We start from the raw sequence: 13216 nt of genomic DNA on the forward strand, positions 1-13216 counted from the left end.
TTACTTTAATACATTTATATTTAAAGATGTTTCGATATTAAATTCTGTATCAACAAAAATTACTATTTCAAAAAATATAAAAATAATTGTACCTTATTTTACTTAATATAAAAGATAATAATGTACAATTATTGACTATATTATAAGTAAATACTATTAAAGATCGGTTAACTGCCTAATAAATAGGTTAACATTAACTTGGATTATTTGACCAATTGGTATTTTATATCGACTTTTGTCTATAATATTTATATTTAAAATAGATTTTTTTATGATACCGACTTAGTATTAGAAACAAATAGACGGGGTTTCCACCAGAGGGGAAGTGGTAACCGTCGCCTATAGACATGAGCAACACAACATAGTGCATGTGATGCTCACGGTACCTCTCATGTGTTGCTATTCCTGAGGTCTATGGCGTTATGCCATAGTACCTTATATCCCACCCTTCAAACCGAAATACAGCCATACCAACTCAGCTGCTCTACGGGAGAAATATGGGGAGTGGGGACAGAGGCACCCATGACGACGAGTTTCGTAGTAAGTCTCCTACTAATAAAAATATATAGAACAGGTTGTCTATCTCGATACCTCTTCATATCACTACATAGTATAAAACAAAGTCGCTTCCCGTTTATCTGTCACTATGTATGCTTAGATATTAAAACTATGCAACGGATTTTGATGCGGTATTTTTAATAGACAGAGTGATTCAAGAGGAAGGTTTATATGTATTATACATGCATAATATAGTAGAGGAACACTGATAATTTTAGAGGTTTCTAATATGACGTGCACCCGTGCCAAGCCGGGAGTGGGTCGCTAGTTCTATATAATATTAGGGTTAATTTAGTTTAAAGACTCGTAAGTAACTTTATTATGACCGTGTGGTGTGTGGTGTGCATAGAATAGGCTACCCCCTCCTTTCTCATAGGTGTAGTAAGAAGCGACTAAAAGAACCTAATGGTCGAGGAATGGAAAACAGCGCCACCAAAGTCTAACTACCTGCCAAGTATGGCAAATTCCCCCCATTGGGAGTTTAGCAGCGGAAATTTAACGGCTGATATGGTATTGTATTGTAAGTTTATTATTAAAAAATATATGATTCATAATTACAAAGAAAACTATTACAAATCAGTCTTATCGTAAAATTACGGTTGCTCTCACTCCTCTTGGCCTTCGAACAAATTGTTTATTTATTGATAAGCGTGTCTAATAAGGCTCTAATATTGAATAGTGTTCGGTATCGACTATAAAATCAGCAATGACATTACTGTGACCTTTTTATGCGTGGAATGGATAGTGATTATTTATAATATAACTAACTTTTGCCCGTAACTTCGTACACGTGGACTTTAAAAGTAGGTGACCGCTTTTAATTGACGTATCAAGGTAATACATACATCAGATTTTATGTTGGATCTTCAAGAACACAGTTATGAGAACCACATTCAACTTGGTGCAGTAATTTTGGCGTGATCTCTGAACAAATATACAGACACACGGACAAAATTATAAAAATATCGTTTTGACTTCTAAAGCACCTATTAAGACCCCTTATACATTTACTTACAGTATACTTACAGACATATCGTCTAATTACAGTTTTATTATATTAGTGAGATAAAATTATTAGAGAACTGTGAACAAACATACCTATTAATTTGTCATTTGTACCAAAATTACAATTTAAAAGGATTTACACCGCAAGACTTAAAGTTATTATATAATTATTAATAAATGTATCGAGAGGCAACACTCATAGAGAAAATAAATGTTATTTTAGAGTCGGCACTGCCCTTGCACACACTGAATTTTGGAATATAAATCTGTGCAATCATCTTAAAAAATCAACACAACAATATAAATTAATATTCATAGCTTAATACAACTTCATAATGTGTCTCTGTTGAAAATATTAATATTAATAGATATCATAAAAGACCATACAATATAGAGCAATATTTTCAAATTTAAAGAACTACGCGAAAAACGTGTACGTTACACACCTAGTGTTGCAGACGTTACAGTGCTACAGAGGCTACAGTGACTGTTTACCATCAAACGGGCTGTATGCGTGTTTGCCACCTTAAAATAAAAAAAAAAATGTTGTACAGTACATACATTCTTTATTTGAATTGACATTGACATGAGCCTGATTTATACCATAAAAGTGGCAAACTCTTAGATAGTTCCTTTTCGTAAACATCAAAGCAAGTAGTTTAATAGTGACATCATGACACAGTTTTAATATTATATCTAATGATCCATGCGTCATCTATCTTTGTTATGTCTATCGTAATAAAGTATATACTTATTGTTTCCTACGTCAGTTTCTGTTTACTAAACAAGACCTTTCTCTCATTACAGGTTCAACAGATGTGGACATGCCGTCATCACTGCTGCACTCCATACAGAATCAAATGCAAAGTAAAGGTGGATACGAGATGGCTTATGGAGTTAAGGTGAGCACTGCCTTATTTAGATGTAAATCAATTATTCTTAATAGCAGTAGGTATCATTTAAAACTGATATAAATCTGATAAACCAATTTCAAAAATGAAGATCTTTATTCGATTGTATGTGTATGTATTTATTTTGTTTGTATGTAGGGTTATGTATGTATAGGGTTTATGTATTTAAATAGTAGCTTCAACACCTGTAAACAGATTTTATTATCGGTAATTATTTATGTAACAGATTGTTATAAAAGAAATATACATAACTTGAGCTAACAGCCCACCTGCCCATATTATCTGGTAATAGTCTCTATTCTGTTTAAGAAATTTTATACCAATAATCATACAGTATACTTGGAAATAATTATAGAGATAGCAGCCACATAACTCGTGATGTCTATACAAGATAGCTGTTTTCTGCATCATGATGATGCATCATCATTTTAAACGTTAAGTTTCTAGAGATGTTTTAAGAAGGGCACTGTTTTCTGCATAACTAGCTGTAATTCTAGTTATTTAGGTACACATGTACAACACATGTTTTTTTTTAATGGATGTTAATGGGATAGTAACCCCGCCCGCGCTATCGTTATACGCTGGCGGGGCACCAGTAAAAGATAACAGTTGCGGAAGAAAACAGGTCAGTTTGCCCATTTTGACGTATTCAATTAGGTCAACCTGTTACGGTATATTTTTTTTATACAACTTAAAATGGCAAACAAGCAGACGGCCTACCTAATGGAAAGTGGTAACCGTCGCCTATAGACATGAGCAGTACCATGGACATAACAGAGTATACTGTTTCGCCCATGATATCCCCCATGCGTTGCCATTCTTGAGGACTCAGATCTTATTCCTCCGTACCCAGTAAATTCACGCCATATCCCACCCTTCAAACCGAAACACAGCCATGCAAACACAACTGCTTTACGGTTGAAACACGAATGGGACAGAGGTATCCCTTTCCTCAAGTTTTTTTTTTTTTTTTATACAAGCAATCGACTTTTGTACAAAGTCTGGACATGACCTCTGGTAAATAATACGGCTATTTGACTCCATTACTAACAATCCCTTTCCTCCAAGAATAGTACATGTAGAGTGTTTAGCTAAAATCACAAATTTTAATTAAAAAACTAAATTACTGAATCGATTTTGATAAATTGTCTATGGGACCAATCTATAAGTATATACTTTCAGATAGATAGATAATTTATTTGCATTACTTACAACATACAAATAACAACAGACATGTCTGTCTGTTGTTACGTATTTGTGTGATATATACAAAAAAAGAGGTAAAAGAATAAAAAAAAAGAAAATACATAAAAGAAGTAACATAATTTTTACTTTCGTTTTTCCTATAAAAAAAGAATATATTCGACAAAGAAAATCCCAGTCGTTTTATTTGTCACTGATGAAAAAAATACAACCGAATTGAAAATCTGTTTATTTTTAAATTCAGTTAACAAAGAACGCATTGTAAATTTCAAGCAAAAATAAAAACGATAAGTATGCAGTAATAAATGTAATATAAATAAAATAATCAGATTTTCCTTTTTTTTCAGGTTTACTGATGCACACCGGGCGAGACGGACGCTAGTGACAAAACAAAGTGAATAATGTGTTACGATATGACTAAATTAACTGTATTTATTATTTGTGTTGTTTAAACTTGTATTAAATAAGTCATGTATATAGAGACGGGGAATCGAAGAAAAATTCAAAACAAGTTACCTTTTTGAAATTTAAACTTTGTAATTATATTAATTTAAATAATATTACGTTATTACAATAATTGATAAGATTTTGTTTTAAATTTATGATTGAGGTTAAAGTACAGATTAATGCATTGTTTCGATCGACTAAACAGGATAATAAGTATAATGTCACAAGTAAATACCGCACAATTCTGAGTATCTAAATATTATTTATGTACTTATTCAAACATATCCTGTATTACAATATAAAAAAAAAACAAATCCACTTGTGCTTTACTATGCTATATAAATCAATAAATAATAAGCAATAATACAATTAGCAAAATATTTACAGGGACTCATAAGTACTTACAAACAATAAAATTATATTCACAGTGTTTATTGATATATCTTAAGCAATAGAAGAGATTTTTGTTAATTTTAAACAAATTCTTCCATAATCTTCCAGATTCTGCCATAGTTCCTTCCACATGTTACGGTATACGCCATCCTATTATGATATTTGTTACTTTCACTAGGCATATTACAGTAAATTAATAAAATTCTAGAATTATTCATGTGTCTAATTAATTATTTAAAATGTTTTATATACGTGTGTGTAATATACGATAATTAGCAAATAGATCCACTTGAAATGTATTTTATTGAAAAAAACGAGAGACAGATTAGATTACATATCAATCTGACCTCTCAATAATTATTTATTAAGTTTATCTGTTCCTAAGACCATAATTGATAATTCTTAATTAACCATTACTTTCTTAGAAATTTTTGTATGGCTACTTTATAAAATTTAAATGAAACAGTGACTTCGCGAGGTCGTGTATGTTAACAAAATTAAATTATTATATAAATAATCAAACAAAAAAAAAATATAGTGGAATACAACATCTGCCCTATTCACAAGTTCCGTCGAAACTGCCTTTATAGTCAATATTATTTTTACTTAGATATTAAGTCGTATATATTTTTATGTATATTATATTAAAGATTTTGTAAAAATATAATCTTTTACTGTAGTTAAAACAGTACATATTTAAACAATTTTACACATTGTCATGCGATTTAAATTAAGTAATACTGTTCCAAGTTATTTAATACGCACACGTACTCCTTGTAATGTTATAAGTATTTTTACTAATTTCAATTTAAATCACTAAATATATAATTAAACTTAAACCTTAAAAGATAAAGTTGAATATTGATAATAAAACCACGATGACATCGCATGGCACAGTGAAAATGGCGCGGAATATTTATGATATCATTTTGTTAAACAAATTATTCTAATTATACAGCTGGCAATTTAAAATTAAATGAAAGTATAGTAATATTAAATTAGAAACTCTACTAGTAAGATTTGTTAATTATTCTGACAGCAATAGTTAGGTACTGATTTTAATATTTTAATAATATATCTATGAAATAAAGAATAGCTATTTATTTCATTATTAGAATAGGTATAGAATAAAAGTAACTCACAATGATAACTCTGTATTACAAAGATGCCTATATGAGATAAGAATTGGTGATAATTTTATTTTGTCCCTCTAGACGAGGTACAATTAATTGATAAAATCGTTTTGATCAGCGCTCACATGAGACGGAACAAGACAATGCATGTCGCTGTCTCATTCTATCCTGAGATATTCTATCCTGACTCGCTAGCGATAACGATTCTATCAATAGATTCGTTTATAATTTGTCAAAAGGGGTTGAATAGTAACAGATATCCGATTTTTATACTTATCTTCTTATATTACAGCGTCGTTAGAATTTTAATACAGATATTTGTCAGACTGTAAATAAATGGAGTCTTTGTACAATTTAACTCCAATCGTTTTCTCAACTGAACTGAACTGTGAGTGTTATGTTTTCATTCTTAGAAATAATTATGAATGTATTTTCATTATCTTATAAGATAAGTAATCGTCAATGTATACCTAATATGTTGTTTTATGTGTAGAGACATTAGGTCTTCGTGCCCGATGGAATTTGGGCAAGTGAACGACTCAAATGAAGAATTTTCCTACAGACTGAGAAAAATATGTTATATATATTATATATTCTTTTAATACAGTCATTATTCACTGTTTTATAAATAAAAGTGCCCAAAACTTGTTTTGGTGCACTTTGATTTGATGATAATATTAACTCTAGTAGCACTGATTAGTATATCAATCAATAGTTATAATAAAAACTTGCAAAACCTATGAACGAGTTTTCTCTTAGTACGTTCGAGTAAAATGTAATACATACCTAGAAACATAAATAAGGACAGTTAATTATACAATAACATTCTAATAAGATTCTTAATAAAGCTGCCACTGAAAATACACATTTTAATAACAAAAAATATTTAAAAAATTACGCAGCAAAATATGTAGTAGGTACAATGTTTTTAGTGGTACATTTATATGCAATGTATTCTATGATTAATATTTATTTACTCATCACGTTGCACCGTCAATTATATTTTCCGTTTATCCTGTCTAAAGTCGACTTGTAGATAACCCTACGTAGTGTTAAGTCCGCCATTTACACTATCTAAGTGTATTAAAGTTAAATAAATAAATAGATTAATGTTTTAGTTCGTCAACAGAGCTTTTCATCTTATCTGTCAGTTTCAAAAATATTAAAAATTGACAGATAATCGCAATATTGTCCTGCTTATGTTATCTAATGTATGAACGCTCTTAACATCTTTAAACGGTATCATACATTATCCTAAATGTCGTACGTCGACAACTTTCTTGTTTTGTTTTTTACTTAATTCTTATGGGATTCGTAAAGGGATTACTGGAATGAAGAGAGTCCTTTATAGCTATGAAACCATCATAATTCAATATACAATTACATATTAAGTTGCTCTCTATAATCTACGACTATGAACACATAAAATTTCGATCACATGTCTAAGTATAAAGTTAATTTTGCGAAACATTTGGTAATATATATTACAAAGGATAGGTGCTAAGAGTGATAACATATTATCATCTTGTGTGTAAAATATATTGAATATTGGCCTTTATTTAGAACCTTTATAGGAATATTATACAAAAAAAAATTATGTTTAAAATCATATAAATCATATAAATCTGGATAGAGTATCAAACCTTTTTGATTAATGTGTTATTTTTCACACTATCTGAAAGTCTTAAAATGTATCTGCGTGATGAAATTCACAAATTATAATATTAATACAAATTACTGTAAAAACATCTTTTTTAAAAAGAAACCGACTTAAAAAAAAAAGTAGTTCTTAAATGGGTTATTTTTTTACTAATTTATTTATCACCTAATAACTCCGTCAGTTGTAAACCAATTTGGATTTTTTTTTTCTGATAGGACATACTTGCGGATAAGTCTCTTAAAAATTTTATCAAAATCGGTTCAGTACTTTAATTTTAGATGAAAATAACTAGTTCTGTAACGATTAAAGTCCATTTTTTATGAAACACAATCTTTAATTATATTCTAGGGAGATACTCTATCTAGGTGTTATTGAACTATTACTATAATGCGTAATGTTAACGTAAACACAGAAATACAGCTTTATATGTTATTTTATATTTTACTATAAGATCTTAATTGTCGAAAATACTTTTAATTTAGTTACTAAATGTTGCTGGCAACAGAGCACGAATAAACAGTTGTAATAAAAAAACAACAATTGATAATGTAATAGTAATGTTGTCATTTTCTAGTTAAAACGACAATTTTATCTGTGTAGCCCAGTAGATAATATTTAAAGAAAATATTGTATTTTGTGTAAGAAACAAACAAAGCATTATAAATTTGATAAAAACTGGTTTTAGTTTTAATATTCACAACATTTCTTCAGAAAGAATTTTTTTTTCGTCGCCATTTGTTTTTGCTCCCAGAATCTCGTAAAATGCGAACAAAACTTAATATCTTAATAATGAGGCCTAACAAGCATTGTAATAATAAATTTCTTTATTGACCACATTACAAAAAAAATGGTTACAAAAAGCGCATTTAAAGCTACATAGCATTTTCCACAAGTCAGCTTTTTTAAAAATAGATTAATTCCTCTTATTCAAAATATCTGTGCTTCATAGCAGACATGATAATGGGGTGTGATGATGATGACGGTAAAACTAAAACCAAAACTGCTCACGTTAATTCCATTATTTCTGATAGTTCACAAGATTTTTTTTATACAACTTAGAATGGCAAACAAACTGACGGCCCACCTTATGGAAAGTGGTAACCGTCGCCTATATACATGAGCAGTACCATGGACATAACAGAGTATACTGTTTCGCCCATGATACCCCCCTTGCGTTGCCATTCCTGAGGACTCAGTTGTTATTCCTCTGTACCCAGTAAATTCACGCCATATTCAAACCGAAACACAGCCATGCAAACACAGCAATCGACTTTTGTACAAAGTCTCCCTCTGGTCCTCCTACTGGATATGACGTGTGTTGTTTAATGGAAGACTCAGAATTTGTCGTATTGCAAGTTGCATTTCTTCGGGACCAATGTTCAATTTTACACTTTATTAATAGGATGTTAATGATTTGATTTCACCCTGTATAATTGGATATTCCTAAATAATAATTAGGTATTTAGCGGGCCGGGGTTTTTTTTTTTTAATGGGTGATAACCAATGGTGGTAACCGCGCCTGCTCTATCGGTATACGCTGGCGGGGTACCAGTGAGCGATGATAGGTGAGAAAGAAAAGACAGTTAGCTCATCGTGATGAATAGACCTGGAATTCAGCACGATGTTTTCCAGGGGAGACCGCGAGGAGGTCGACCAAATAGGATGTATTGCTAGCAATGGGACTAATAGTCCGTATTACTAACAATCCCTTTCCCACCTTATGTACTAAATTAGGATAACATATTTGTATACCAAATTTTATTCTAATCCATTCATTGGTTTTTGTATGAAAAAGTAACAAACAATCATCCATCGTTACAAACTTTTATATTTATGAGTCAAATGGATACAAAGTCGCTTGAATTTCCTGTTTTTTTCTCATTACATATTATACGATGAAACGATATTTGTTTGAATAGTTGGAATTTATGAAGATCTATAAAATCTATGCGAACATAAACACTCATGATAAAAACTCGTTAAACAGGTTTTGGGCTCGAGTGCCTTCTATTCCCTCAAAGCCACAATGTTTATACAGTATAACCTGTATGTACCAAATAACTTTTGAAATATCATATAACTAAAGAACTAAGTATAAGTCAAAAATATATATTCTATATATATCATAGGTACTCACTAGGTAATCATTATATGTAAAAAGCTATAACTGACATACTAACTATACATTGGTAGTAGTTTTTTAAATTCTTATATAGCTAAATTTGAAATTTTAATTGAAACTAACCACACCGTGAACCATTCATAGTAATTTTTAAGCGTAAATTCATTACCACCGTAGAGGTTTTTTTTTTTTTGATGGTTGAAAATGGAATAGTAACCCCGCCTGCGCTAACGGGATACGCTGGCGGAGCACCAGTGGAGGGTGATCGATGAGAATGAAAACAAGCCAGTTAGTCCATCACGACAAATTCACAAGGAATTAACCATGATAGTTTCCATGGAGGACCGTGAGGAGGTCGACCTGGCTGGGTATATTGCTAGCAATGTGATTCTTGGTCTCCATTATTGACAATCCCTATCCCCCCACACCGTAGAGGTAATCAATTTAACGTATTCATGTTGACATAGATTAAGTATGTTATAGATTAAGTATGTTCACTTTATAGACACAACGGGTAAACACTTATCTTAATCATAGATTAAGATTAATACCTGCAGACTTTTATAAATCAAATAAACTGACAAATACAGAAAAACATTATTTCTGTCAATCACTGTCATTCAAAATTAACAAAATAAAAAGTTTACTCTCCTACATGTGACTGATATGTTTTTGTTTATTGTTTATTGTCTAACTGTGTGCTCTCTTCAGCTAATGTAATACTCTCATTCTACCATTTGTTTTTTGCCTGTCAACGTTTTGTCCTGCATTACTTCATAATTATAGACAATTTAATGAATATCTACAACAGTATGTATATCCTGCGCTCTATACAGAATTTGTTAAAAAAACAAACAAAGATATAAATACACTTATAAATATAGAATTTTAACATACAAAGAACTATGATGTACAAAAGCTGAAAATAGAAATTACCAAAGACAAAAACAGTATAAGCTAAGCCTGTTGCCTTCCCTATGTATAAGGAAAATCAAAACTTAGTATAACGTATTTGCTATAACTTAGTGATTACTTGCTCTGTGGTATTTAAGTAATTTGAGGAGGAAACGGAACAAAAAAAAAATAGTTTCGCTTGATCATAAAGTACCTACATAATTTTTCAAAGCATTGTTTTATCGTTGTTCGTTTATCTGAGAAAATAATTATTATTTTCATAACTAATAATTATTCCCTTCTTAATTGTAAATACAATTTAAAAGAACAACTGTTGTCGTGTTCTTATTTCAGAGATGTTTAAATATAACTCTCGCTTTTAGTGTTTATTTAGTGTTTTAGGCTACCTGTTTCAAATTTATATTTCAATTTCGAAGTATTATTATTTGTCTGTTATAATAATGTGGTTATTTATATTACTATGTATAGTTATTTTAACAATTTCATTGAAATTCTATATCAAAATTACGTGTGGAATGTGTAAATGTAAAACTGAAATGAGTAACAAAGTTGTAATTGTAACAGGCGCTAACACCGGTATAGGCTTTGAGACAGCTAAAGATTTGGCAAGGCGTGGAGCTAAGATTATTCTCGCATGCCGTGATGAGTTAAAAGGTTTGCAAGCCAGAGACGACATTATACGATTAACAAAAAACGATAAAGTGATATTCAAACAGTTGAACCTAAGTTCATTTGCATCTGTTCGCAAATTCGCTGATGATATTTTAAAAACCGAACAATCCATCCATATTTTAGTGAACAACGCAGGTACGGGTGTACTCGACAATGCGCTGACGAAAGACAATTTGCCGGTAGAAGTACATGTCAATCACTTCGGGCCATTCTTGCTCACAGTCTTACTTCTGCCGTTACTAAAGTCATCAGCGCCGAGCCGGATTATTAATGTCTCTTCAATAATGCATCGATTTGGAAAGGTCAATCCACAAACATTTCATAAACAAGCAAAAAATATATTGGAACGTAGGAGGGTATATTCAGACACAAAATTAGCTAATCTTCTGTTTACTTTAAAATTGAGTCAATTATTACTTGGTACCCGTGTTACTGTCAATGCTTTACATCCTGGTGCAGTGAGCACAGATATTTTTCGTAATCAACATCCAATAGTAAGATACTTAATAAAGCTTGTGTGGAAAACACCATACGAAGGCGCACAAACCTCAATACATTTAGCAGTAGCACCAGAATTAGAATTAGTAACCGGAAAGTATTTTGTGAATTGTCATGAAGATTCACCATCTGAAAGTGCAAAAGATATTCACCTTGCTGAACAGTTGTGGAAACTGTCTGAAACCATAACTAATGTAATGTTTTCTTGAAATTGTAATAGGTTTGTATATATTGTTGTATAGCTTGCCTTGTAATAAATGCAAATGTTACTATCTAGTCTATAGGCTTATAACGTACTTTATTTTTTATAATTTTAAGGTTTAGTCACTGTAACCAATCTAAAATGCTTAGTTTTCTAGTCAGAATGGATTCTTTGAAAAAGTATCTATAAACTTTTAAGGTTCAAAGAATTCATTCATTCTTATTTTCTATCTTATTTGTGTTACAATATTATTCCTATAATTTAATACACATATCTAAAAATATAAATACAAAAAAGTGAATATATTAAATGATACCTATTGCATGATGTTTTAGATATTCTTGCTAACTGTTTATACATAACTTTTGTACATCTAACATTATTTTATAATAAATGTACCTGAATGATATCTAGTATTTCGTAACTTATCTGCTTATAGATGATCATGTCATTTTAGATATAGTACATTTAAATAAATACAATGTTCTCTTAACATTATGAATTTATTTAAAGAAATAACTACTGAGTTTCTTACCTGTTCTTCACAACTGTGAAGCAATTGTGTTTGCATGGCTGTGTTTCGGTTTGAAGGGTGGGATATGGCGTGAATTTACTAGATACAGAGGAATAACACTTGAGTCCTCAGGAATGGCAACGCATGGGGGGTATCATGGGCGAAACAGTATACTCTGTTATATCCATGGTACTGGGCATGTCTATATGCGACGGTTACCACTTTCCATCAGGTTGGCTGTCAGCTTGTTTGCCATTCTAAGTTGTAAATATATATATATATATATATATATATATATATATATATATATATATATATATATATATATATATATATATATATATATATATATATATATATATATATATATCAACATTGGAAGCCAGCAAAAAATGTTAAGAGTTTGTAAACAAGTAGGTGCATCCATTTGAAAGATTTTATTTAATTACAGACGATTTTAACTTTGAATTCTATAGTAAATGTAAACTTTAGATGGCCACCTTAGTCCTTAGTTCATATAGATAATCTCCATACATAGAGAAAAGCAGGTCAATTTTTTCATACAATTTTGCGTGATAAATCATTGAGTGATTCCTACATAACTTCTATATTTGTCTTATAAATTTTGCGCCTTTTTAATGCATATAAACTTATTTATTCAATAATTAAATATAGATATATCAAGATACATTGTGTGCGTAAATATATAAAACATTAATACAAAAAATTGTAAATTCCCCAAATTTGGTATTTATTGTATTATAAAACTTATTTGAGCCAATATTCTATATTTTTATTGTACCATAGCATTATACTTATAGGAGTAATATAAAGTAGAATATTGTCTTTTTTATATAAATATCTAATAAATGATTTTCTTTTTCTCTGGATAATCTTCAAAGTGCGGTTGCCAACCCGCCTGCCAAGCGTGGCAACTACTGGCAAAACTAACATAACCCATAAGGGGTATGGGAAAGGCTTAT

The 13216-nt window shown here is 30.5% G+C and overlaps 2 protein-coding genes across 2 annotated transcripts in view; both read left to right on the forward strand.

Moving 5' to 3' along the window:
• The window catches only part of LOC113520230 (CDC42 small effector protein homolog), a 57496-nt gene extending 49511 nt beyond the window's left edge, over positions 1–7985 (forward strand). The window contains exons 3-4 of the mRNA XM_052897998.1: positions 2371–2465; positions 4025–7985. Of these exons, the coding sequence (XP_052753958.1) occupies positions 2371–2465; positions 4025–4033 (104 nt within the window). The 3' untranslated portion in view covers positions 4034–7985. The remainder of the gene's footprint in view (positions 1–2370; positions 2466–4024) is intronic.
• Positions 7986–10042: 2057 nt separating this feature from the next.
• On the forward strand, positions 10043–12452 carry LOC113520422 (retinol dehydrogenase 12-like). Its single transcript, XM_052897997.1, has 2 exons — positions 10043–10242; positions 10912–12452. The coding sequence occupies exons 1-2, from the start codon at positions 10227–10229 to the stop codon at positions 11724–11726; spliced, it is 831 nt and encodes a 276-aa protein (XP_052753957.1). The 5' UTR covers positions 10043–10226; the 3' UTR covers positions 11727–12452.
• Positions 12453–13216: the final 764 nt, after the last annotated feature.

This window comes from Galleria mellonella, unplaced genomic scaffold (assembly GCF_026898425.1).
Source record: "Galleria mellonella isolate WM207_F2 unplaced genomic scaffold, CSIRO_AGI_GalMel_v1 utg40, whole genome shotgun sequence".
Classification (NCBI taxonomy): domain Eukaryota; kingdom Metazoa; phylum Arthropoda; class Insecta; order Lepidoptera; family Pyralidae; genus Galleria; species Galleria mellonella.